Consider the following 25,620-nt stretch of genomic DNA (forward strand, 5'->3'; position numbering starts at 1 on the left):
ATAGCAGTGTGGCTGAAAAGTTCATCCCAGTTCATGACTGAGGCATATGAAAAACATATTTCAGATGTTAGAACAGAAGCAGATGTGTGTGTGTGACCTGCAGGCAAGGCCAAAGCGGGGCTGTGCCTCTTACACGTGCAGCAGGTATTGGCTGTGCCTGCTCTGCCCAGCACCTAGCAAAGGGCTGCAGGCTGGGGAGGGGAACTGCCTGCAGCCAAGTCCAAGGTCCAGGGTGATAGAGCTGCTCACATCTTGGCCCCAGCTCTGCCTGGCATCTCACCAGTTGTATCCTGCCCATTGCCTGGGTCCTGCTGCAGTGGAGGGTCTGTGTGCCCCAGGGTAACACTTCACACTGATCATCTCGTGGGATCCTCTTTGGGAAGTGAGACAGGGAGTGCTGTCTGCTCAGTGTCCATGTGGCGAGGCCTGGCATCGGGAATCAGGGCTGTTCCTGGCACTGCCCTGGGACCTGCTGTGACTTCATGTGGCTCTGGGTTACAGAATTGCAGAATGGGTGAGGTTGGAAGGGACTACAGTGGAGCTTCTGGTCCCACATCCTGGGTCAAACAGAGCCATCCCACAGCATGGATCTGGAAGTGAGTATCTCCAGGGAAGGAGACACCATAGCCTCTTAGCAATATGTTCCATTGAGTGGTCACTTGCAAAATAAAGAAGTTCTTCCTCATGTTCAGGTGGAACTTCCTTCAGGTTCTGCTCATTGCCTCTTATCTCCGGGTCCCACGGAGCGGAGGCTGGTCCATGCTCTGAGCCATCGCTGCACATATTTAAACACCGGCTGCTGTGCTGGCAGCGGTAGCGGTGGATGCAGCGGCTGCCAGCGCCTGCTCGGGCACGGGGCTGACGCTGCGGCAGAGGCCGTACCGGGGCCGGGGAGGTTCTGGGGACGGGGCACGTTCTGGGGACGGGCAGGTTCTGCGGACGGGGCACGTTTGAGGATAGCCCAGCCCTGCGGACTCCGTGCCCCCGCTGCTCGCAGAGGAGGCGGGCCCGCGGCCGGCCCGGCCCAGCCCGGAGGAAGCGCCGGCCGGGCGCAGCGCCAAGCGCAGCCAGCCCCGCCTCACGCAAGCGGCACCGCCTCTACTTAAAGCGCGGCCGGCGCTGCTGCCGCCTCCTCCAGCCCGCGGCCAGGCAGCTGCGCCATGTCGGACCGGCTGCCCTACAAAGTGGGTGAGTATGAGCCTGGATCGGGCTCCGCCGTGCTCGGCACCTTCCCCGGGGCGGGAAGCGCGGCCTCGGCGGCCGCAGCGCCGCGCTATCCGCGGGGGGAGGACGGCGGGTCCCGCCCGCGGCGGAGCCGGAGCCGGGCCCGAGCCCCCCGTGCGCGGGGAAGGGGCGCGGCACCGCCGGCTTCTCGCTCGCGGTTGTGCCGCTCTCCTGGCCCGGCTGCCCCGTCCCTCCCCCGCCGCTCGGAGCCCTTGGCGGGAACAGGCTTAGCTCCGAAGGTGAAAGCATTTCCCATCCTGGCACCTTTGACTCATGTGCCCTGAAGGTTTTGGCGCGTATTTCTGTAGACCTGAAACTTCACAAGTAACCCCGGTTTTTTTTTAAATGGTTGGGTATTTCTTGGAGGCTTCATTCAAATAGCATTAGTGTAAGGCTCAGATTAATAAATAATTTACCCTGGAGGCTCTGAACCGAAGTACTGCAGGATATTTTTAAAGCAGCCCTGTTAAAGCTACCAAGCCCTTAACAGGGTAAGATTAAACATCCTCTTGATATATTTGTTTCTGGGGTCCTTTCCTTGCCTGTTTTCAGTCCCAGTGGTGTCTAGACTGCTCCAGTCAGCTTTAGCACATGCAATAACTTCAGTGGCCCCAGGCTTCGTTCTGCAGCAAAATGCAATTGGCCTGTCTGTATTAAACCCAGCAGTCTGACTCGGAGTTCTGGTATTCCCCAGTCTGTGTTCATGAGGTAGCAAAAAAGCATCAGACTGTGGTCTAAATGGAATGGTGAACTTCTGAAATCTCTCAAAGAATCTCAAACTGAGTAAGAAGGACACTGTTGGATGGTGCTGCAGAGTTGATGCAGCTGGGCATTACCTGCTTGACCCTTGTGTTTTTAAGGCTGGGGTTGGACATCCATGATGAACGCAGTGAGCCTGTCAGAAATCTCTCTTGCTCATTTTTTGCTGGACCTTTCTGCTGTAGATACTTTTTACAAGTAGAATTAGACTGGTAACTAAGATAATTACAGTCACTTAAGATAATTTTTGTGCATCCAAGGAGGAAGGGCCAATGGGGAAGGACATGTAGCTTTGCTGTGAGGAGAGGGAGCTAAGCTGGGTTCAGCTTCTGGTGCACTCTTAGGGAGCATTCTCAGTGTGGGAAGCCACTGCCCTACAACCCATCCCCACATGCAGGTCAATACTATGGAAGTCGGTCCCTATAGGAATTTTGGACTCTTGGGGAGTGTCTGTAAAAAGTGCTTAAGGCTGTGGCTTACTGAATTCGTGGACCTTGGGATGTCTGTGCACTAGATCACAGTTGATTTATACCCTCTTGCAGTAGGATACTTGTTTTTCAGAGGGGTTGTTAGGTTTGGTCTAAATTTGTGTACCATAGGAAAGAACCAGGAAGTAACTGGAACAGGGTCTGGTTTTTCTGCAGCTCTGTCTCCCAGTTGTTGCTGGGTGTTCAGTTCAGCTGTTGCAGCTAGTGCCTACCCACAGGTGTGTGAACAGATACCAAGGTCTCAGCTATTCAAACTCTGACACCTGTCCTGCTTCTCTTGCAGCTGATATCAGCCTTGCAGACTGGGGTCGCAAGGCCATTGAGATTGCGGAGAATGAGATGCCAGGGCTGATGAAGATGAGGGAGATGTACTCTGCATCCAAGCCCCTGAAAGGCGCCCGCATCGCCGGCTGCCTCCACATGACTGTGCAGACAGCAGTGCTCATAGAGACCCTCATCGTGCTGGGGGCTGAGGTAACGTGTCTCTGGGTTTCTTCCTCAGCTCTTGGGTAACACTCTGCCAGGTCACTGCTCCTGCTGATGTAACACCTTACGGAATCCTGGCAAATGTCTATGCTTTTTGGGTGAGGCTGCAATCTCCACGTGGATGGATTGTCTTCTCTCCTCGTGAAGCTTGCTGCTTTCCCTCTGCACCTCTGGGGTGTGGGGTGTGTATGTTCCCTGTGGACAAGCTGCAGCTTTGCGTGTCTGTTGTGCCCTGTGTGCAGTGCCCACAGCTGCTCCCATGCAGCCGTGCTGTGCTCGGGCTTGCAGTGCTGTGGCTGTTCATGCTGCAGCTCTAGGGATTGCCTCCAGCACAGATTAGTCTGTATTAAGAACCCTGCTCCGCCCTGGTAAAGTCAGCAAAATCTAATGAAGTTTACTGAGAGCTCATGCTGGCCCTTCAGCTGTGCAGGAAAAGAGCAGGGATGCACTGTGGCTCAGGGACCGAGGGCTGGGATCTCCACTGAATTTTTTGTGTGATTATGGACCAGTTACTCTCATCAGCATTAAAGTCTGAGATACTTAGAAGCCATTTACTGACTTGCTGTATGAAGTCCAGACATCACAGCTGAGTGTTTGCTGTACAGGGCATGAGGAGAGCCAGGTATCTGAGCACAATCTACATTGCTTGTGTGCTGAGCAGGGAGTTGACTGGAATTTCGATGGATTGTTAAGTATGTATATGATCTGAAGTTCCTTCTTCCTGCAGTTGGGCTGCCCAGAGGTGCCCTATGTGGGATCCCTCTCTGGGAACAGTTGAGAATTGAGCAGTGTCATGCTGGTTGAAAGGCGCTGGGAGGAGGAGTTTTCTCCATAGCAGTGAAGGTGTTTCCTCAAAAAGAGGAGGAGGTAGGTATGGACACTGTGCCAGGTCAGCCTGGGCTAGGTACATACTGCTGTGCAGGTGTTCCCCAGCCTGTGCAGAGCTGTCCTGTGGCTGCGAATGGTGCAGTGCTGAAGGAGAACTTTGATGTGGGGGTACAGTCCTGGCTTTGTTCCAGCTATTCTGTGTGGAGCTCCTGTCCCTCCACAAGATTTAAAAATAAGCAGTAGCTATTGAAATTTGGGAAAGCTCCTTGCTGCTCTTGTTGGTTGCAGTATGGCTGGCCTAGGAGGCAGCTGTGTGCTTAGTTAAACATTGCCAAGCTGCTTTGAGTTGAGCATAACCCCAGATCAGTGTTATATAGGATTCATCCAAGTCATTCAGGGAGGTACCTGCAGACAAGTGGTTTCTCCAAGATGTGGTTGTACCTTTAAAGGTGTGTGCTGCTGTGTTTACTCCTTGTCCTGATGCCTGTGGATTAGTTTAGGCTTTGATTTGAGTTTGGATTCAGCCTTGATTTACCTGTTCTGTCAGAACTTTGGTGCCAGGGAGGGAGGAATGAAACTGATAAAATCATACCCCATGTAATGAGGATGTAGCTCACTGCAGCATAGTAACCTTGGTGTCCATTTTTTGGCTGGGTTAATAAGGATAGAATACTCTGTGCTTCATAATTTGTAACAAAAAATAATACCTTCCATAACCAGTGATGTAAATACTAGGGTCTGAGCCCATCAGGTGTTCCATTATTCTAGGCTTTATGTCACTACCACAAGTCTAGATCACCTCAGAAGGGTAAACAGTATATAGGTATTCTGTATACTTTGAATGTCATTATACCTCCTGGTGTTGCCTCTGCTGGTATGGGAACATGGAGGAACATGTAAAAACCCAGGTGAGGAGCTGCAGCTTTAGGTTATGGATTGTTTTCCTGTGCTCCTTCCAGGTGTGTTTTCATTACAAGCATTGGTAGTGTAGGCTGCTTTCTACTGCACCCTTTACTTCAAAATGTCACTCTTTGATCAGCTGGTATGAGTATCTGAAAACAGGCTGGATGATTGTGCCTTATTGCCCTCTCTACTCAAGCTCTATAACCAGTGAACATGCAAATAGCTGCCAGTCAGCCCTGTGGGGAGCAGAGGGTATTTGGCTCTGGGATGTGGTGCTGTGAGCTGCAGTTAGGTGTTCAGATCCTTTCCAGTGCAACTCAGCAACATGCTGTTGCTTTTCTAGGTGCCTGAGCCTAGTTATGAAATCTGAGGAAAACACTTAGCTCAGCTGGAAAAGCTTCCTTGACTGGAACACAGAGTGGGAGGTGGGTGAGCATAATATTAGAGAATGCCTGGATTGAGTGTAATGTTTCAGCTCCATTTCTGACTCTTGTGAATGCCAGCAGGTGTGTTGCTGCATGTCCATACCCTCAGTGGACATTTGCTATGGGGCTGTTCTGAAAATCTGACCTTTATTCACTAAAACTTCCCAAACCCACCCTGTGGGCACCCTGTGCCTGTTGGGCACCCCTGAAGATCTGGAGTATGCTCTGGCTGTCTGGGAGAAGTGCTTGTGAGCAAGGAGATGGTTGGATGTATGGCATAGCTAAAGCTCATTCACATTCTCTATGTGGCATTATTTTCCTTGACTTAGTCAGGTTCTTAGTTCTCACCTTATCTTTGCAGAGCTACTGAAAAAGGCAGGAATCTGCACTAATTTCTTTCTGCTCTTGCTCCCTTTTTGAGTCCTGTGTTTGATAGAGAGTCCCTGATATCTCAGAACTTTGTTCAGCAAACAAAACTTGGTTGTTTTTCAGGTACAATGGTCAAGCTGCAACATTTTCTCCACTCAGGACCATGCTGCAGCTGCTATTGCAAAAGCTGGTATCCCTGGTAAGTTTTCCATGTTTTGGTTTGGCTGAGTTGGGCTGTACTGCCTGTTCCTGCTAAATCAAACTGTACACATCGAGATCTGAGCAAGCTTGAGGATTGAAACAGCCCATCAGAAGCATGGTTTTTAGAAACCAGGACATTTGATTCAGGCTGTGTTGCATCAGCCTGTGCACAGGTCTCCCAGCAGAGGCTTCTGTTGGGCTCTGTTAGATCTCATTAAGATGATGGAAGGGCTGGGTGATGAAATGTAGTGGTGTGTAGGTAGGTGTGTGTAGCTGGAGGTGTTTGGTGCTTTCCAGCAAGTTCCATACTAAATAGGGTTTGGGAAAGGTAAGGGAACTGCCATGTACCCTGTCACAGTGGCAGGGTCAATACCCAAGATATTTTTAGGCTAGTATTAGCCCAGCTGGGTTCCTGCCTAATATCCCTTAAGTGCTGTATCAGGATGCTACTGTCTTGTTACTGTCATGTTCCAATAAGGAGCAATTCCTCATGCATCAGTATAAATACCTGAAGCTGTCTGCTGTGTAACTCAGCTGAATGAAATGTAATCCTCAGTGCTGGGAACTGAGCCCAGCTGTTGGCAGAGGCTAAATTTGGTTTCTGGCAGTCTGCTTTGGGAGGGGTCTCTCATTTCTATTATAATTAATTATTGCCACAGGTCTTTCCCTAACTGTGGCACATTCTATGGCAACAAAGTGATCCTTTCATCAGTTCCTTTGGCACTACCAGCATCAGGCATTGCCCCGGTATGCGATGTCAGAGGAGCGCGTGGGATTCTTTAGACTTTGGGTTGTCTTCCTCACTGCTTTCAACACCCAAAACTCAACTGAAGAGCCATTTACAGGTTGAGTGTTTGTCAAAGTGTGTGGCCATTGCCCTTTGTATCTTTATTTATAGAACTTGCTCTTTTTGTTAATATTGCACTTCACATACTGAATTTATGAAACCCTGAAGGAATGCTGGTCCTTTGGCTTCATTATGAGATCCTAACACACATTACTACAGAATAGGCAATTGCATGATTGGCTCTTCATGGCTCAAGGTCAGTTTTCTCTGTAAACACTGAAAACATGACAATTTAGCCAAGTGTTGGGGTGTGTAAATATGTATGTGCCCAATACATATTTGAGTGGCTGAGTACTTCTGAGCACTGAGTATAGCATGAAGACAGTGCAGATGCCTGGAAAGAAACAAATCCTAGTGGATGCAACATACCAGGTGGCAGCCTGTTGCTGGGGCTGTACTGACATAGAAATACACCCTGATTAGAGCAGATGAGGCACCTCAGCTTGGATTTTAGTACTGGGCTAGAGACTAGAATTTAAACTCAGAGTTGCTGGAGTGTTTATATTCTGCTGCTTAGCTCATACTGAAGTCTGGTCCCTCTTTTCTGCTGTGCTAGAAAATGCTGTGGTTGTGTTTTCATTTATTTGTATCATTGTGTCTGAGTGGGGTACTGTGGACGTCAGTCTGCTTTAGTTTGCTTTGTCTTCTCCTTTCTAACATGGAAGAAGAATAAGGAGAACAACGAGGTCTCAAAATTTTGACCGTGTTTCTGGCCTGGAACATTGATTATTCTGAGGCCTGTTTTTCAGTGCAAATGTCTTTGCTGGCCTGCAGGCACAGATAATCATCTGTCTGTCAGCTGCTACTGGGAGCTGCTGATGAAATCTTCCTTTGGCTGCTTTACTAATTGCCAAGTAAGAAACTGTCTAATAGTTTGTGTTTGTTCCCATGCAGTGTTTGCCTGGAAAGGGGAGACAGATGAGGAATACTTGTGGTGCATTGAGCAGACCCTGTACTTCAAGGATGGGCAGCCCCTCAACATGATTCTGGATGATGGTGGAGATCTTACCAACCTAGTTCATACCAAATACCCGCAGCTGCTGAAAGGTGACTCGTGTTTTGTTTTGGCAGGCACAGTTCTGCCTAGGAGGCTGTTTGGGTGGGGGTGTTTCTGCAGGATTTTGCTGCTGGTGTAAAATGGGTTGGGAGAAGAGGGACAGGCAGGCATATGCAAACAGGCTGTGAAAATTCCTTAGTTGAAGAACAGAATCTCTTACCTGCAGGGGCTGTTTCCACCTCTGCTCTGTAGCTGCAGTGACCTGTCCTGGCCAAACTTCACTGTGCCCATTACCTGAGAATGACCATTTAATTCTGCTGTCATGCCAAAAGTTTCCTGGAAGAGGGCTTTGTTCTAGAACTGCTCAATGTCTGTTTGCAATTAACAATTTTACATTAATGCCTTTCTTACCTATCATCTTAGTGCAGTTCTGAATGAAGTCATGACTACCTGTAGTGTTCTGTGGAAAAGGAACTGTTTTCTACCTTAAATACTCATTCAATTTGTCAGTGAGGACGCTGATGGAGTCAGGAACTCTTGGTTTGCCTTCAGTACAAGTTAGTAAAACTGATCAGTGTGGTGTTGCTAGCATGTGTTTATGTAAAAAAATTATGTGAAGGGAAGTGGACATGACCAGGGTGATCTGTGCCTGGTGAGTATGACAGACTCTCCTGAGCCCTGCCAGTGTCCATCGGCTGTGCTGCAGCAAGACATGTGCCCAGGGTTGTTAAAGGGCACGTTTGGGCTGGGATGTGAAGGAATTTGGGTGGTGATACAGTGGGGTGTGTTGGTGGATTTGTAGAGGGGAGGTTGGTGTAGAAGCCTGCTGGATCAGCTCTCCTCTGACTCGTGCTCTGCTTTAGTAGGAAGATAGGAGGAAAATAATCTGAAGGTGGCAGGCTGTGAATAGGGCTGTTAGTAGGGAGTCTGAGGCTCTGCTCTTCATCCATGTGCTGCTACAGGTAGGGGCACCAGAAGAAGGGAAACTTTCTCTGTGACAAGCCTCACTTTGACCTTCATCTTCAGCCTGATGTCACCCATAATCCAACACTCAACATCTTTGTGTTATTTAAACTGTGATGAAAGGTTTTCATTGATCTTTGCTCAGCCTCTCTTCTTTCAATGGTCTTGTGCTTCTTGGCTTGCCTCTTTGTGATATGCATGACCTCTCACTTTTCCCATGTTTCATGCCCAGGAATACAATTGGTCATCTCTGTCTTCCTGGTGTTGTCAGAGGCCAAAGAAAGTATTCCCATGTTCATTCTCTGTTTTGAAGGGTTGTTTCCCTACCATATACACCTTGGTTGGTGTTTGTTCCTGGAGGTACTTGAGCTGAGCTCCTTTCACACTTTCAGCCCTCCTGTTGTCATTCTTTCTCCTCTCCAGCCCTTTTCACCCTCCTGCTGGTCTTGTGCTCCTGGTGAAGGGACCAGAGTAATACATTGCAGTATAGGACAACAGCTCTTAAACTGTCTCATGTATTGGCATATATGTGTAGCCTTCCTCTGTAAAAAACATGCCTGTCTGGGTTTGCTTCCTAAATTCATAGAAATGACTCATCCTCTGGGGTTTTAAAGAGTCTAGGGAGGATGCAACACCTGTCAGTCTTTCCTTTCCCAAAATGTGTGGCTGTCTGCATTGGCTGCAGTTGAAAAGCTTCTTGCAACAGTTCAGTAAATTAAGACTGATCTCTGTAGAGGATGACAAACTTGATCTGTTTTACCTTCCAGTCAATTGCTCCCTGGAAACAGAAAAACTTCCAGAATGGGACTCACAGAGTAGAGTCTTGATCTCCTTAATCTGAGATCTGTGAGACTTTGCCCTTTGCTGCAAAGTCTGTTTAAATGAAGCAGTGTAGCATCCAGTTTTGATATCTTGTAGCTAACAGGGGCTAATATATCCTAAGGGCTTGTGGGGAAATCTGACCTCTGTGGAGGTGGAACGAGAGTGACCTTGGCAGAGCATGCACAGTGTGTGGATTGTGAGCATGGGAGACATTTTGGCATGAGACAGCTGAAAATGCCATTTGCCATTTAAAGGGTGGATAAGTTTTCTGGGCTAATTTCAGAGGGAATTGTCTTCCATGCTTCAGCTGCTTCTAATTTAAATAGTTTGCTCCTAGTGTGCAGCTAACAGTTGACAGTAGTATTCCCCTAGCTAGGAGATGTGTTAGATGTGTGTGTGGAACTGCTCAGTAAGCTTCCTCTCTCCTGAACTGTGCCTGCAGTTAGAGGGCAGAATGGCCTTTGTACTATTGCTTATTCCATTAAGCCCAATGCCCTTAATACCAAGATAAATAAAGAAAGAAAGGGGGAAAATGAGAGTTGACCAATGGGGAAAGTGATCTGTGCAAAGGAGGTTTCTGGCATCTGTGCAAAAGACCTGTGTGCGGAAGACTGACTCATTTGTGATTCATTGATAGACTTGCTCATTGCTCAGGTGACAAACACAGGTCTGAGCATTGAGCAAGGTTGTGTCAATTGAACTCAAATTTGTCCTTGTTGCAAGCCCTTCTCTGCTCTCCAGTCACTCGGGCATTGAACAAGAGTGGTGTAGGCAGCACTTGGGGCAGCTGCAGAGTGGTTTAGACCAGCTGTGAATGGCACCTGGGGTAGGGATGGGGTGCCTCCAGGGAGGGGAAGCTGATGGCATATGGGCTGTGAGGTCTGCTTAGTGCTGTGGAAAGACAATCTGCTAAGCTCAGGACTCATCTAGAGAGCCTCTGAAGGTTGAATGTATGTCTTACTTGCAAGATACATAAGAAGAGAGAGGGCAGGTTTGAACTTGAGGTTCCTGCTGTGACCTCCAAAAGCTTTTCTTCAAGGAGATGATTGTCCATGATCCAGGCAGTTGTTCTGGAAACTGATGCTTTTGGGAGACTGTCTACAGATCTTCTGTTTCACTGTGCACAGGGCTGCACTGTGAACGTTACTAAGCAAGCCCTAAATATGCCAAAGCCTGAATGCATTCCCTCAGCAGGTGACCAGCAGGGGATTGGGGCTGTCGAGGGCTCTGTGGAGAGATAGAAGTGGTGAGATCAGTCAGCCAAATCACAGAATCACAGAATGGTTTGGGTTGGGAGGGACCTTTTAAAGGCTATCTACTCCAACCTGCCTGCAATGGGCTGGACATCTTCAACTCAGATTGCTCAGAACCCTTTGAACATTCCCAGGGATGGGACCTAGAGCACTCCTCAGGACATCCTATTTCACCTTAATTGTAAAAAAAAAAAAAGAAAAAAGTATCTTTATATCTAGCCTGAATCACCCTCTTTCAATTAAAAACCATTCCCCCTTGTCCTGTTGCAACAGGCCATATTAAACATCTTGTATCTTGTAAGCCCACTTCAAGTTTTAAAAAGCTGCAGTGACCTCTCTGGAGCCTTCTCCAGTTCTCAGCCTTTTCACTTCTAATGCTGCTGGTCCCATTTCCTTCATGTGCTACAGAGTGGTCTGGGGAGCAACAGGAAGGTCTCATGGCTTAGTCTCAGGCTCCACTGGGGAATCTGTCTTTTCTGTTGTGAAAACCACGTTGAATTGCTCTAAGAGTTTCCTGCCTGGGATTGGACCAGCTCACAGCTGGATTTTTTGAGGAGTAATGATGGATTTGGACCACACTTGCTATCTGTGAGTAAGCAGTGCCCTGGAGCCAGAAGGACCAGTTGTGTCATGAGTGGCATCACCGGCTGGTCAAGGGAGGGGATTGGCCCGCCCTGCTCTTGGGCCAGCTTCACCTTGAATATTGTGTGGTTTTGGTCAGCACAATATACAAAAAATATTAAACTATTAGAGAGTGTCCAAAGGAGGGACACAAGGATGGTGAAGAACCTTGAGGGGAAGCCATATGAGGAGTGGCTGAGGTGTTCAGCTGAAGGAGACTGAGGAGAGAGCTCATTGCAGTTACAACTTCCTTGTGAGGGGAAGAGAAGAGGAAGACGCTGATCTCTGTGACCAGTGACAGGATTCCAGGGAATGGCTGGCACTGCCCAGGCTCCCCAGGGGATGGGCACGGCCCCGAGGCTGCGTTGGGACAGCGCTGCCAGGGGTGCCCAGGGTGGGGCTGTTGGGGGGTCGGTGCAGGGATGGGGCTGGGCTGGGGCATCCTGTGGGTCCCTCCCAGCTCAGGATATTCTGTGCGTGGGGCGGCCGGGCCTGAGGGGGGCGGCCGGGCCTGAGGGGGGCGGCCCGCGCTGCCGGCAGAGGGCGCCGCGGCGCCGCGGAGCGCGGCCGGGCCGGTGCTGAGGCCGATCCCGGCCCCCGGCCCCGGGCCTCGATCCCGGCCCCCGGCCCCGGGCCTCGATCCCGGCCCCCGGCCCCGGGCCTCGATCCCGGCCCCCGGCCCCGGGCCTCGATCCCGGCCCCCCGGGAAATCAGCCCCGCGGGGCTGCGGCAAAGCTCCCTCCTGCCTTCCCCGGGAGCCGGGCTGCTGCAGCCCGCTAGGGAGCCCGGTAGGCGCAGGACCGGTGGGTGCAGCAGCCCTGTGGCTCTGAAGCACATCCTCGGGTGTTTCTGCTGTTGTCGGAGGGTTTTCATCTCTTCATTGTTCTCTGCCAAGGAATTATTTAACTTAAGCCTCTGGGGGATCCTCCCAGCACCTGGATAGCCTGATTTGCACAGCATTGACTGGAACTAAGGTGAATACTTTTACTCTTCTGACAGGAATTAGAGGTATTTCAGAAGAGACAACCACTGGTGTTCACAACCTGTACAAGATGAAGGCCAATGGGACCCTGAAAGTGCCAGCTATCAATGTGAATGACTCTGTCACCAAGGTAATACAGACCTTTCTGCAGTGTTCTGCTCTCTGACCAGCTTAGTGTTGGGATGTTGTCATTCCCATGAAAGTATTCCTTCTCTTGCTGAGCTTCTCCTGATTTAGTTCTGAACAGAGACTTCCACCGTATCCTAAAAGTGAGCCCTTGATGTCACTGTAAATGCCCTGTTGTCAGGACACCAAGGGGTTTTTTGTATCTAAGGACATCCATTCTTCTGCTGTTTTATAATGTGAACACACTTTTGGAGATCATGAGTCAGTACCTGTGGCAAGAAGCCTGTCCTCACTCGAGTAGCTTAAACCCCTCAGGCAGGTGTCAGACACCAACTGGAAAAGGGAGTGTGACCGCCTTGAGCTTGAGCTGGTAAAGGTTGTTTGGTGAGCCTGTGGCTGATCTCTGTGAGCAGCAGATGCAAAGCAGAGGGCAGGAGGGAGATTTTTATCCCTTGCTTAGCTTTAGTACTGCTTCCAGGATAAACCCTAGTGAATTGAGACTGGAGTGGAATGTTTTTTAAAGGGTTGTGGTGCTTTTGGCTGCAGATGAATTACAGTGGGAATTAAAGGTGCGCTATGCATCTTGATGTTTTTTAAATCTAGTTACTGACTCTGTCTCAAGTTCCCATACAGACATTATCCTGTTGGGTTGGCAGTTCTCGTGTCTGGCCTGCCTTCTCTGCAGTTTGCTGTCTCCTTTCTGCTCACTAAGATGTACTGACACTTACTTCATAGGTAGTGGGATGGAATACAGTTAATGTTGAAAGAAGTTCTTTGCATCCTTTTCACCCAGATTTGTGCCACTTGCATAATAATTATTAACACTGTTTAGTTGATTTGGAAATTCAGATGTTTCTAACAAAGCCTCTTGAGGGGATTTGGGATTCTAGTGCCAAGCAAGTGCTTGTTTTCAAGTACTGTTTGGTATTTATACAGTACAATATTTGTACTCACCACAGTTACAGATCTCTGAGAAAATGGGCAACTGAGCTGACAAATTCTCTCCCAGTTTGATATTTCCAGTTGGTGCCAGGTTCCTGTGCTAACATTTGGAGAGAGAAGGCGGGCACGCAGCCAGCTCTGTCCTTCCCCTCTGCCACTCGAATGTATTTTGGGTGGGGCAGATGTCTGCATCCCACACTCTGCTCTCTTACCTGCATGGGAATGCACAGATGCCTGGAAGGCTTTGCCTGCAGTTGGGGGATTTGGTGATGAGGAATCAAATCTGACCATGCTGTTTTCCTCTGTGCTGCAAGGAAAATCTGCAGGACTAGGAAAGAGGGATACCAACTGGCACTAGCTCTAGAATTTGAAGGATTGGTAACACAATTTTTTGATACATTCACGGCAGCTATGCCTCTGGTAATGGTTATAGGCACTGAGTCAGGAACTTCTGGATCTGAGATATAATTGTTACACTTTGGCCAGTTTCTGCCATGGGTAGTTTATCCCATTTCTGTTCATACTTAAAAGAACTGCAGGTGGTGTGGGTGTGCCTTCCACTAGACCAGATTGCTGCCTCTGGGAATTTAATTTTAGGATTGCCTGTAGCAGACAGTGCTGTGTTAAGTAAAAGTGAGAAAGGTTGGTACCCTAAGGGTATAGAAAGCCAGGACATACTTTGAGACCAGAATTCTGTGAATGGAGATTTTTTAGTATTGCTTCCTTGGGAAGCACAGCACGACATTAGTAGTCAGCTTCTTTAAAAAATCTTGGTTTCTGTAACTCCCCAAATAATCAAATCTGTTTGTACAGCCTCTCCTCATGGTCAAAACAAAAGGCTCCAGAAGAAGAAGGAGCATTACAAAAATCAGCACAACAATGTGTGTTTGAGTTTAGAAAGGTGTTTAAGGGGTAAGGCAATATTTGATGTCTGACTTAGCTGGGCACTTTTGATTGGAGGGTCTGGCTGTTAATGTCAGTGTTACAGTAGGAGGATGTTGTGTGATGGGGCATTAGGAGATGAAATCCAGGGGGTCCTGGTTGCAGTGACCATTTTTGTGAATGGCTGCTTGCTGAATTTTTCCAAGTCTGAGCAATAGTGAGTGACAGCGTTAGGGTAACCTGACAGTCATGGGAGAAGATGTAATTTGGATCTTCTGGGGCTGCACGAACCAGTTACTCCTGGTTGGTGTGGGCAGCTTGCTGCTCTGCAGGTTGGATGTGTCTTGCAAAGATAAGATGATGTGCTGCTGGTGTGTTTTGCCTTCCTGTGGCACTTGGTTCAGTTCATTGTGTGATAAACAGCAGGGAACTGGTGAGCATCTGGTTTAGGAGCTCAGACCTACATCGGTGTGAAGGACACTCAGGTTACTTCTAACAAGTTTCTAGCAAGTCCAAGCCCTGGTCAGTTGATACAGTGTATTTATGAAATGCTTCTCACCATGTTGAAGCCTGTCTGATATAACTCCATAGATTGAAACTAGATAAATAAAAACATCAAACCAGGATGTCTGCTTCCTGTCCCTCATGGTGGTTAAAGTATTTAAGTGACTCTTGTAGTACTTGCACATAAGTCCATTTTCTTTCCTTAAGGAAATTCCATTTGAGTGGCTTTCATCTGTTCTGAAACTGCTCCATTTTCTCCCTCAGAGCAAGTTTGATAACCTTTATGGCTGCAGAGAGTCCCTCATTGATGGCATCAAGCGTGCCACAGATGTCATGATTGCTGGGAAGGTGGCAGTGGTGGCAGGATATGGGGACGTGGGCAAGGGTTGTGCCCAGGCCCTGCGGAGCTTCGGAGCCAGAGTCATCATCACCGAAATTGATCCCATCAACGCGCTCCAGGCAGCCATGGAAGGTGGGAGCTGAGCAGAGCAGGAATTGGGGCATCTGACAGGGTCTCTGCATGTCAGTATAGAGCAGTAAATGAGAGCTGGCCAAGAAAGGTTCTGTGGGTTTCAGCCCTGTCCCTGCTGAGGTACAGTTCAATCCAGTTTAACTGTAGGAATTCTTTCCTTGCAGTTAGAGAAGGAGTTTATTACTAGAGGCCTTGAAAATGTGTTTGGAATCAAGAATTCAGAGATTCAGAAACCATGTAGGGAGTAGGGCTTGAGGGATTGTCCTCAAGTTGTGCAGTTCTGATCTCCAGTGTGGGGCAAGGCTTGATTGGAATTAAAACATTAAAAAACACCTTACCTTTTATATGTTTTTTTGAAGAGCAATGCCATGCTCTGTCTCTCCAGCTGAGCTCAGGGCATTCTCTGGAGGTTTTCTCTTTCTGTGAGTGCCTCTTGTAACTGTGCCTCTTGGTACCAGTTTATCCCATTTCTGTTCATACCTGCCAAAAACTGCAGGTGTTGTCGGGGCACTTCTTTTGCAAATTCGACCCCCTGAATCCAGTCTGAGTACTGTACCAGAATATACCTTTGGACACTGAATGCACAGATCCACAGATTTGAAAAGGGTGAGGGATGGATGGTTTTTCTATCATGTTGGTGTATAGCAAGACCAGTATCCCACTACTTTGCATCATTTCTAGGCTAGGTGTGGGCAGAATCATTTGACTCATTCTTTTCTCTGTACTTTTCTACTTCTAGTATTACATCCCACTTGTTAATAAATTTTGGTGGTTGTGTAGAGAAGTAACATTTTCTCTTTTCAGGTTATGAAGTTACAACCATGGAGGAGGCCTGCAAAGAGGGCAACATCTTTGTCACCACCACTGGCTGCACTGACATTGTGCAGGGGAGGTATGGCCAAGACACTTGCTTTATTGAAAGCATGCCTGTACAGTTAGATTTCTTTTTTTTAAATACAATCATAACCTGTCAGCAGTTAGCACACAGTCTGACTTCTGGACATCAGAATTTAGTATGAATTTAATGAGTAATTAAGTCTTTGGTCAGTTTGGTTGGATGTTGCCACATTGCAGTTGTTCCTGGCTTATGGAATGTAATGATGGAGAAACAAGAGTTGCAGAAAGGTAGATTGACTTTTGGAGAATGAAGGCATCAGGGCTGAATTTTAGGCCAGACAAATGTGAACGGAAGAGGAGGCAGGTAAAGGTTGAAAGTGATTCCATCTGTGGGTGCATATCAGCAGCTGAAACCAGCCTGTTCTCAGTGTCCTGCCCTGCAGTGTTTGGTTACTCCTTAGATCTCAGTTTATAGCCCCAGCTCCACACAGGCTCCTTGCTTTCTTAGCCATGATGACTGTACATGTTGTAATGGAAGATCAGATTACGTGGGAGGAGATGTAAAACTGCTGGAAACTTCAAAGAAAGTTTTCATTAAGAAAATTATTTCTTCTCTGTAAGAGGGAGAATTAACTGCAGGTATTTGTTTTGACCAATTAAACAAAATTTTATTACTTTCCATACTGGGAAAATACTTTATCTCCAGTAAGTTCTTACATCCTTGGGAAATGTCCTTCCCCAGAAGCTTGAGAGTCTTTTCTGGTGGACCTGCCACACCTTGCAAGAGTCAATGCAGTTTCTGAGCTGGGCATTTGTCAGGCTGTGGTTTGGAGCATCTGCTGAGGGGGCAAAACTGTGTGGATTAATTTTAATACAGCTTTTTTTCTTCTGCAGGCACTTTGAGCAGATGAAGGATGATGCCATAGTGTGTAATATTGGCCATTTTGATGTGGAAGTTGATGCCAAGTGGCTGAATGACAATGCGGTGGAGGCTGTGAATATCAAACCTCAGGTAAGGCAGCCTTTCCACAGGCTCTCCTGCTGGAAAAAAACAGTAGCTACTCAGTGTCCATTTCTAGAGAGTATTAGTCTTCAGGTTCTTTGGTGTTTCTAGCTTTGTTGGAAGCCACTGTTGCTCTAGTCAGAATGCAGATTCTGCTAACTTGGAACAAACTGCACATGATAGTCTTGGGCTGGCATGAAAGAAATTGTTTCCAGCCAGTGCCAAGTCCCTCGGGGTGATTTCTGGGGAGAGGTGCCTAGTATGGGTACATCTTTCTCCATGTGCTCCCACTTCCTTGAGAGACAGTAGCATACCCTTAGTGCTGGTTGTAGAGACAATTAATGGTATCAAGTCCATTCAGCTTTGATGTTTGGGGCATGGGCAGGGGTATGCAAATATGCTTGCTTTGATAGCCCTGAGCTGAAAACAATGCCTTAGTTCAGCTTCCATAAGCAAAGTAGATGAGAAAGAGCAGACCATTAGACACCCTATAAAACTTAAAAGCAGGACCCATAGATTGCCTGGTGCCTGACCTGAATCTCCTCTTGTGGAGCTGTTTGCTCATGTACTGCTCTGCAACAGAACAGTCGTAGTCCTAAGGGAATCTCAGTGGAATGACTTTGGGGATTCTGTCAAGGTTTGAAAAAATTCACACCTCTTTGTTTTCAAAGTGTGGTGTGTTTTTTTAATCTACTCTGAAACTGAAGCCTCGGGAAAGCCTATCTGGAGCTCTGCCAAACTTGGGTTTCTCTTCCAGAACTTGGTGGTTTCATTTTAGAAACCTGTGTGGGCAGACCAGGCAAGATGTTTTACCCTTGCTCAGCTTGCATGCCCACCATGTATTTGCATTAAGTTATGGCTGTAGCTACACAAGGAAAATCAGAATCTGAATGTGTCAGCTTTTCAACCGTGTGTCTTAAAGCAGAGGAACAAAAGTGAACTAGATCAAAACTATTTTGTGACACCAGCATTGAGAGAGCACATCACATAAAGCAAACCAGGTGTTATCTGACTTGGTGTGGGACTTTTGGTTACCTTTTGAAGAGGGAGTGCCCTTGCTGATAGCAGGATTTTGGGATAGGTTTTGTACTTTTTAATAACACCACACCCAAACATACCTCTCAGATCTCCATCTACCCTTCCAATTTTCATAACTCCCATGTGGCTTATTGGCCACGTACATCAAAATCTTACTAAGCACTTGTGAAAGGTATGTTGGGACACTTTGCATGGCCTTGACCAGGTCTGGAGTTAAACTCTCAAGTTCTCACTGTGTTCAGGTTTGTTGTTGCCTATGGCCTTAGTGGAGCTGACTCTGCTCAGCAGCTCTTCTAGAGGAGCCCACAGGTTTCTCCACAGGAGTCTGCTTTCTGCTAGCTTAGGTTGTTTTAAAACTAAACCTTGGACTGGATTGAAGAATAAACACTGTTGAAGATTTAATTGGGTGCTAATATGGCACCATACAAGCTCCCCGAACAGAGGCAGTAAATCCCTTTTTAAATGCTTTGCTTTGAGGAGCCAGTCTGGCATTGATGACAGAGTGCAGTAAGGTGCAGTGTGGTCCCAGGTATGAAAATTGTAACAAGTTTCTGGTTAAAAAAAATATAATATTATGTTTTGAAAAGGATGGAATTGGGGTCAAGGATTGTCCATATGGATTAATGCTGAAGAAATCTAACTTTCTAAATATTCAGATTTTTACTAAAACCTGGCAGCTTCTGAACCAGAGAGGGCAACATAGTACAAGAGCAAAAAATTGCTCACTTTCTATGAGGAGCATCTCTCTGATGAGAGGATTAATGCCAGGGCTGAGGGTGGTTAACTTCAGCTGGAGGTGCCAGGTAATTGAGACTGTGTCCAGCATGAAAGCTTCAGTACCAGTGCTGGGCTGATGTAAGAGATGTTTAATACTTCAATAAGACAAATATCTTACTGTGCCATTGTGACTGATGTGTTGCTTTCAGAGGACAGGTAAGGAGGAAATAGGTTTATTACTGAAAAGCTGGCAGGTTGGTTTGCCTCTGGGTTTGCACTGCAGCCCTGCTCAGCTGTGTTTGAGTATCAGACTGACCTGCAGCACAAACTCAACTCGAGAGGGCAAGGAAAGGTCAAAGTCAAAGAACTTTGGCTTGTAAATTTTTCCCATATAATGTGAAGGGAAGTGCAAAGCAGCCAGAAAGTCCAGAGCCAAACAAATTCCAGTGGGGAAAAGGAGGAAGCATTTGTCTAAGTGCAGAGAGCAGCTTATTGCTTGGATAATTTGAATTCCACTTCTGGAGCAATTTATTGAGCTTATGAATCAGACTGTTTTATCTGCCTGTATATGAGATGTGTTTCCACAGTATGACTTAGGCCTCTGCTGGCACCACTACTATCTTGTATTTATTTCTCTGCATTAATTTTACATTTTCTGTGTTCCCCTGCACATTGAGTGTGACTCCTGTCAGCACAGGTTGCTGAAGGTGTGGGGTTCTGTGCACAAGCCACCAGCTGTCCAAGTGGTGTGGATATTATGTAAGGATAGAAGATTTTGACATCTAAACCACCCAATGGAGAGTTCAAAACTGAAATGCTACTTTAACTGCTCAACTATCTTTTAAGTAGTTCACTCTGTAAATGTGATGTTTGTTATAAGTAATACTGTAGCTGTTCCCAGGATTTTTCATGTTCTGCTTCCCATCTGGTTCCTTCTTTTGTTATTTCCTCTCATAATCTTGTGATGGTCCATATGGTGTTTTTCGGGTGGACTGAGCACTGTCACTGCTGGTCCACAATGGTGAATTGGCATCCAAAATAACAACTGCAGCTGCTCAGGGGGGGATCATTCTTATCCCACCTCCTGAGTGCTTTTGGGGAGGAGAAATCAAGATTAATTTAGAGCTGCTCTTCGAGGTGGTTACAGCCTGCATGTGTTGTGCTGAAATCATTATAATCTGTCATGTGAACCTAAGGAGAAAATGGTGCTGTGATTGAAGGATAGCTGGGGCAGGCAGGTGGAGGCACACACCTGCCCTGAAGGCAAAATACCTGTTACAGAAAACATGGTTTGTGTTGGTTTGCTCTTGTCATCTCTGCTAAAGTCTTGCACAAGGATGTTTTTTCAGAAGAGGGTATTGTTGCAATTACAGCTTCATCACATGTGGCTTTTAACTTACAGGCCAATTGAAAATTGTGTTTTACTTGTGTGAGGAAAAACCCTTTTAAGTCTGTCACAGTTGCTCTCCTGTGCAAAGATAAATGGTCTGAAGCAGTAGATTTTGTCAAAGTTGGTTGCTGATTATGTTTTAAGTATTTCCAAAGTGCTCTACTCCCAAATGCTTTTGTGACATGAGCAATAAATACCAGTTAATACTGAATATTCTTGCAACTTATGGGCCATGTTGGTGTTTTATTATTGCTTTAATTTTGTAACCTCCTCTAGGGTGAATGCAGGGCAGGGAGGAGCTAATGAGAGCTGGAAAGGAAAAGCAGAGTTAAGTTTAACATTGCAGGAGTCCAGTCTGGCCAGGCAGTTGGGGCACATGCTAAAATTACATGATCTCCTGAGCTGTGTGGGCCAGGGACATTATCTGTCTCCTGAGTTGTGTGGGACTCTCACAGCTGAGGCCCTGTCTCCTTAGCCCACCTGAGCCTGGATTCTGTGTGCAGAGTCCTGCTGTCCCTGGGGTGCCATGGAGAGGATCATGCCTGTGGGGGCCCAAGAGCAAAGCAGGGTGCACCAGGAGCCAGGACAGCTGTTTATTGTATGTATTGGGCTTGCAGAGGTGAGAACAGTTCCAGGGGGCCCTCAGCAGGCTGAGGGCTCTGGCTGTTACCCTGTCTGAGGATGCCAAGGCTCTGGACTGCTGCATGCAGAGGTGTTCCCTCTTCCCTGTCGCCACTCACTAGTTGTGCAGATGAACTGGAATCTACTACTGGCAGCACATGCCCATCACAGCTGGCAGGGACTACAGGCATGTGAAAAAGCCAGGAGAGTTGGAGGGCTGGTTGAATAAACTGGAGAGCTGGTTGAATAAACTGGAGAGCTGGCTGAATAAACTGGAGAGCTGGCTGAATAAACTGGAGGGCTGGTTGAATGAACTGGAGGGCTGGTTAAGTACGAAGCAGATGCCAAGATGTGTGTGCTGTGAAGCCCAGCGTTCCTGCAGGCTTTGCAAACACCCGGGATGGAGAGAGGGTGTCTGTGTGATTGCTGAGGGGCAGGGAGGCCCCCGAGGTTTGCCTCATGTCTGCCCTGGCCCTGCTGCTCCCACAGGTGGATCGCTACACGCTGCGCAACGGCCGCCACATCATCCTGCTGGCCGAGGGCCGCCTGGTCAACCTGGGCTGTGCCATGGGCCACCCCAGCTTCGTCATGAGCAACTCCTTCACCAACCAGGTCCTGGCACAGATCGAGCTCTGGACCCACAGTGACAGATATGCTGTGGGGGTCCACTTCCTGCCAAAGAAGGTGAGTGACAGCTGTACAACGGTGCTGGTAAGGAAGCCAACTTCGGGTGTGGCTTTGTTGGTGCTTGAACTCATTTTCTTGCTGAAGGTTTTTGTTGCAAAGTGGTTCTGTCCTTCTCAAATGTTTGGCTTTGGGCATGCTGGGTGTGAATGAGCTGTTCTTTTGTGTGCAGAGCTGGGACTTGCTGCTCCTGTGACAACATCCAGGCACTTCTTGACTTCTCTAAGGTGCTGGGAAGCCCTGTGCTGCCTTACGGTAGTTGGAGAGCTTCTATCAACCAGCTTGTTCTTTCTACAAGCCTGTCCAGCAGCACAGTGCAGTGGGCAGAGTAGAAGCTGGAGTGAAATTGAATCCCTTTTACTGTGGTTGATAGAGTCCTGATCCCATTTGCACTTGAGAGAGCTTATTACAATCTGGTCTTAATAACTTCACAAAATATCAATGACAGATTCCCTCAGATTTCCCTTTTAACTTATCTCTGCATTCTTTCTTCTTGGAAAAGTCTGGGTCATGTCACAGTTTGTATATTCATTTTAGAAAACTAGCATGGTTTTAATTTTCCAAAACAAGCCTGAGTATTTGAGATTGCTCATGGAAAAAGATGTTGGAGTTAAATCCCACTGCTTTTGGAGCACAACCAGGTGTGAGAATAAATGTGAAAATGCTTTCCATTTGGGAAGTAGAATGTGTATGTTTGAGCTTACCAATGAGGTGTTTCCTGAACAACCCAAGTTTACAAACTCATCAGTTAAGGATCAAGCAAAGCATACCAGAAATGCAGTGTAGGAGTGGACACATAATTGTCTTCAAAGGAACAGTCTTGTTGACAGTTCTCTTGAAAATGAGATCCCAGTATTGCTGATAAAATGTGACTTCATCCTCTCACTGAATAACAATTTTTAGTAAGCCTATTTGAACTGGAAATACATAGAAATGAGAAGTAATGGCAAAGCAGTTAAATATAAATTTGCCTGTCAGGGGAGCATATGGCAGTGATCTCCTCAGGTTCATCCACTGTGACAAAACACTTTTGACCCTCTGTGCCTCACAGAGGGCTTTATTCAAAGAATAAAGCAGTCACCTTGTCAGAACCAACAAAAGAGTTTTCTGCGATAATTTTCTGGATTAATGCCTTTCCTTGTTCTGTGCAATTGCTTTGAGGTCCAGATGTAAGACTTAACAATTACCAAGTACTTTACAGTGCAGTTTCTTTGACTGCAAGAATATTGCTTTGATTGGCCATTACAAATATGCACACATTTCTGCAACATGTGTTCCTGGAAATCCAGGAAAACTCTTGTCTCTATGTTCTTGGCACTAAATCTGTCCTACTTAGCTTTGATTTTAAGGTGAGAATGTCTGCTTACCTTTGTCTGAATTTGTGTATTTCTATGTCTAATTCTTGAAGTCCACAAGCTGAAGCAGCTGTGAAGCAATTGATCCCTGCTGCTTGAAAACCTCATCTGGGAATTGTTAGAGACTCAGTTCTTTTTCAAGTAGGTGGAATCTGTCTTAAATTCATTAGAAATGCACCTATGAGAGCTTTTCACCTCAGTCTAATCAACCAGATGAGAATAAAATTTCTGCCCCTCTTTTTTTTTTTTGGTTTTTTTTTTTTTGTTGTTTCATGGCATCCTGACAGGATATACTAGGCTTAAATACTTGTTTCCCTTCTAAACACTGATTTTTCCCTTAGGTTTTCTTTCTTTAATCATTTACCTGACTCTTTGGGGGATTTCATGGTTCACTGCCACCATTTCAACCGTTTCCCCTTAGGTTTCTGATTTTGTCTTGTCACCTCTGGCTGTCCTGGTTCCCAAGAGGCAGGTCCACAGTGAGCAGGCTGAGCTGCAGTGAGTTACACTGTGTGCAGATGGAGCTTTTTACCTGGTTCATGGCATGGGATTCATTCAGAGTGGTGGCTTTGTTACTACAGGCCCTTGGAGGGGGAAATCCAGGACTAGTTTTTGAATCATTTAGGCCCTGGTTCACACAAGCTGCAGGTTTGGCCCTTGATTGTTTTGTTGATCTACTGCCTTTCAGTTATATTGCAGTCTTTCATGTCTACTTAACTAATGTGGAGGAAATATTACTGGTCTTCTCTGTGCTGCTGGCATTTAGACTTACCTTGTTTCTGTATCCTCTGAAACAATTGCCTGGTTTTTGCAGGAATTGCAAATGGTCAGACTTGTCCTTGATCCCTGCTTGTGCTGTCCTTTGTACCTTGGAATATCCCCTTTGGCTGTACATCCCCCTCTGACACAGCAGCTTGGTCAGCATGCTCCTGTTTGTTTTCTGACCCTCCTGTACCTGCTCCTGGAGCACTTAACTGCCTTATAACTTTATACATTTTTCAATTTCTTGAATTTGCACATCTGCCTGACACCTCTGGGATAGAGAAATTATATCAACCTTTCTGTGCTTGTGTCCTACAGTCCACCTTGGTTCTATTCTTCATGAAGACAGTGCCAATGGATACAAGTAATCTTGCTGAATTGGAGATTTTGGAATGAGTTTCATTGTTCATGTGCCCCTAAGATGGGATATTTGGAGAGGGCAGGAATTTTTTTCCAGTGTTAGGACTTGCATGATACTGTAGGATGACAGTGTAGTATGTCCAGGTGTTTTTGTAGTGGAAACTGGGGTTTTATCATTTTACCAAACTGGATATTCTTTTATCTGAAGAGTTTGATCTCTGTTCTTTGCTTGCTGGATGGATGTGAATGTGTAAATGAGATTGAAACAGGTTTGATTATATAAAATTTTGTTTCACTTAACCTGACTCCCTCAAAAGCACAAGGCTCTTTTATGTGAGTGCAGGTCTGTGCTCAGACGGGTGTGAGGTATGTTGGCAGGAAAAAAGCTGTGTCAGTGTAAGTCCCCCGTGTTGCTGCTGTTGTTTTCCACATATTCATTTTTCCCTCTGGACTGTGACTTCCTGAACTAATAGAACAGAGTCTAATGTTCTTATCTCAATGTTTTGTTTTCCAGCTGGATGAAGCTGTAGCTGCTGCTCATCTGGACAAGCTGAGTGTGAAGCTGACGAAGCTGAGTGACAAACAGGCCAAATACCTGGGCTTGTCCAGAGATGGGCCCTTCAAGCCAGACCACTACAGATACTGAGCAGGTGGCACTACCCAAAGTGCAGGGATACAACCTTGCAAGGCTCTTGTGTGTGCTGGGCTTCTGAGGACAAGCCTTTTGCCATTTTCCTCTCAGTGCTGCACAACCCCTCCTCTTACCAGAGAGCCTTCAAGGCCCTGTCAGTGGACGAGGATCACTGACTCCTGGAATTAGAATTGGTTACTTAGCTAATGTCACAGTGAAAAGGATCCTATGCACCTTTTGTTGGTTTGTAATGCTCCAGTAAGGGGAGCAGGACAGAAGTGGCTAAATGAGAATGTGTAGTCTTGCCACACAAGTGGCTGACAGCTTTGAACAGGCTCACCATGAGGTGGGGAACGGTTTCTGCAGGGAGATGCTTTTGCCATGCCCTGCTCCAATCAGGTAAATCCCAGTAGGAGACTGGCAGTGTCAGGCCCTCTCCACAACAGTGCCCTGGTAAAGTGCATATTGTGAAACGGGAGGATCTGAGTTGCTTGGTCTCCTTGCTGTAAAAGCAACTCAGCCTTCTGTTCAGAGATGGGTTAATTTACTCCATTGATTTTGGTTAGAACCAAGACCATTTTGTGCTTCTGCTGTACCAGCTTGAGGAGGGGTGAGGCAAGAGAGACTTTTTTAGCAGCCTTTGAGAATGTTGTGAGCAGCTGAAGAGCCACTGAGGGGATCACTGGGTTTAGGGGCCTTGTTCAATCCTCTGCAGACACCAGCAGCACACTGCTACCCCCAACGTGATTTCTCTGAGTTGTCATGTCTGCTGTATCATGTTTGTCACTGACTTCAAGTGCTTTTATTAAAGATCTGACTGTGGCCTGACTGGTTTTGTGCAGTGAGATGTTTTGGGGTTTGCCATGGGTTTGTTTATACTTGTGTGATCTTTAAGGTACTGAAAAGATTTAATGTAGCCACATGGGGTGTCCTCAAGGCAAAAGCCCTTGCTGTGGCTGCTCTGCATCTTGTGCTGGGGCTGGGAAAAGCTGCTTCTCAGGAAATACTTGAAGGGCTAAATCTTAAGGATGGTCACTGCCCACACAGAATTACCTCCATATGCCATGGAAGCTCTTTAGTGCCAATGTCCTCTTCAGTCCAGCATTGCATTGCAGACCACCTCTGTTT

At 46.9% G+C, this 25,620-nt stretch overlaps 1 protein-coding gene across 1 annotated transcript; it reads left to right on the forward strand.

The window, feature by feature from the left end:
• Nucleotides 1-1,043: 1,043 nt before the first annotated feature.
• AHCY (adenosylhomocysteinase) lies at nucleotides 1,044-25,320 on the forward strand. The gene is made up of 10 exons (XM_002187237.7): nucleotides 1,044-1,188; nucleotides 2,755-2,945; nucleotides 5,606-5,681; nucleotides 7,425-7,577; nucleotides 12,186-12,298; nucleotides 14,887-15,094; nucleotides 15,899-15,986; nucleotides 16,826-16,943; nucleotides 21,190-21,384; nucleotides 24,376-25,320. Exons 1-10 carry the CDS (start codon nucleotides 1,161-1,163, stop codon nucleotides 24,505-24,507), a joined length of 1,302 nt encoding a protein of 433 aa, XP_002187273.1. The 5' UTR covers nucleotides 1,044-1,160; the 3' UTR covers nucleotides 24,508-25,320.
• The last annotated feature ends 300 nt before the right edge of the window (nucleotides 25,321-25,620 follow it).

This window comes from Taeniopygia guttata, chromosome 20 (genome assembly GCF_048771995.1).
Source record: "Taeniopygia guttata chromosome 20, bTaeGut7.mat, whole genome shotgun sequence".
Classification (NCBI taxonomy): Eukaryota; Metazoa; Chordata; class Aves; order Passeriformes; family Estrildidae; genus Taeniopygia; species Taeniopygia guttata.

Bases quoted from the DNA above. Each gene is read 5' to 3' on its own strand.
- AHCY (XM_002187237.7), top strand. From the start codon at position 1,161: ATGTCGGACCGGCTGCCCTACAAAGTGG. The intron at 5,682-7,424 runs GTAAGTTTTCCA...GTTCCCATGCAG, and splicing joins TGCAAAAGCTGGTATCCCTG to TGTTTGCCTGGAAAGGGGAG. The intron at 21,385-24,375 runs GTGAGTGACAGC...TTTGTTTTCCAG, and splicing joins TCCACTTCCTGCCAAAGAAG to CTGGATGAAGCTGTAGCTGC.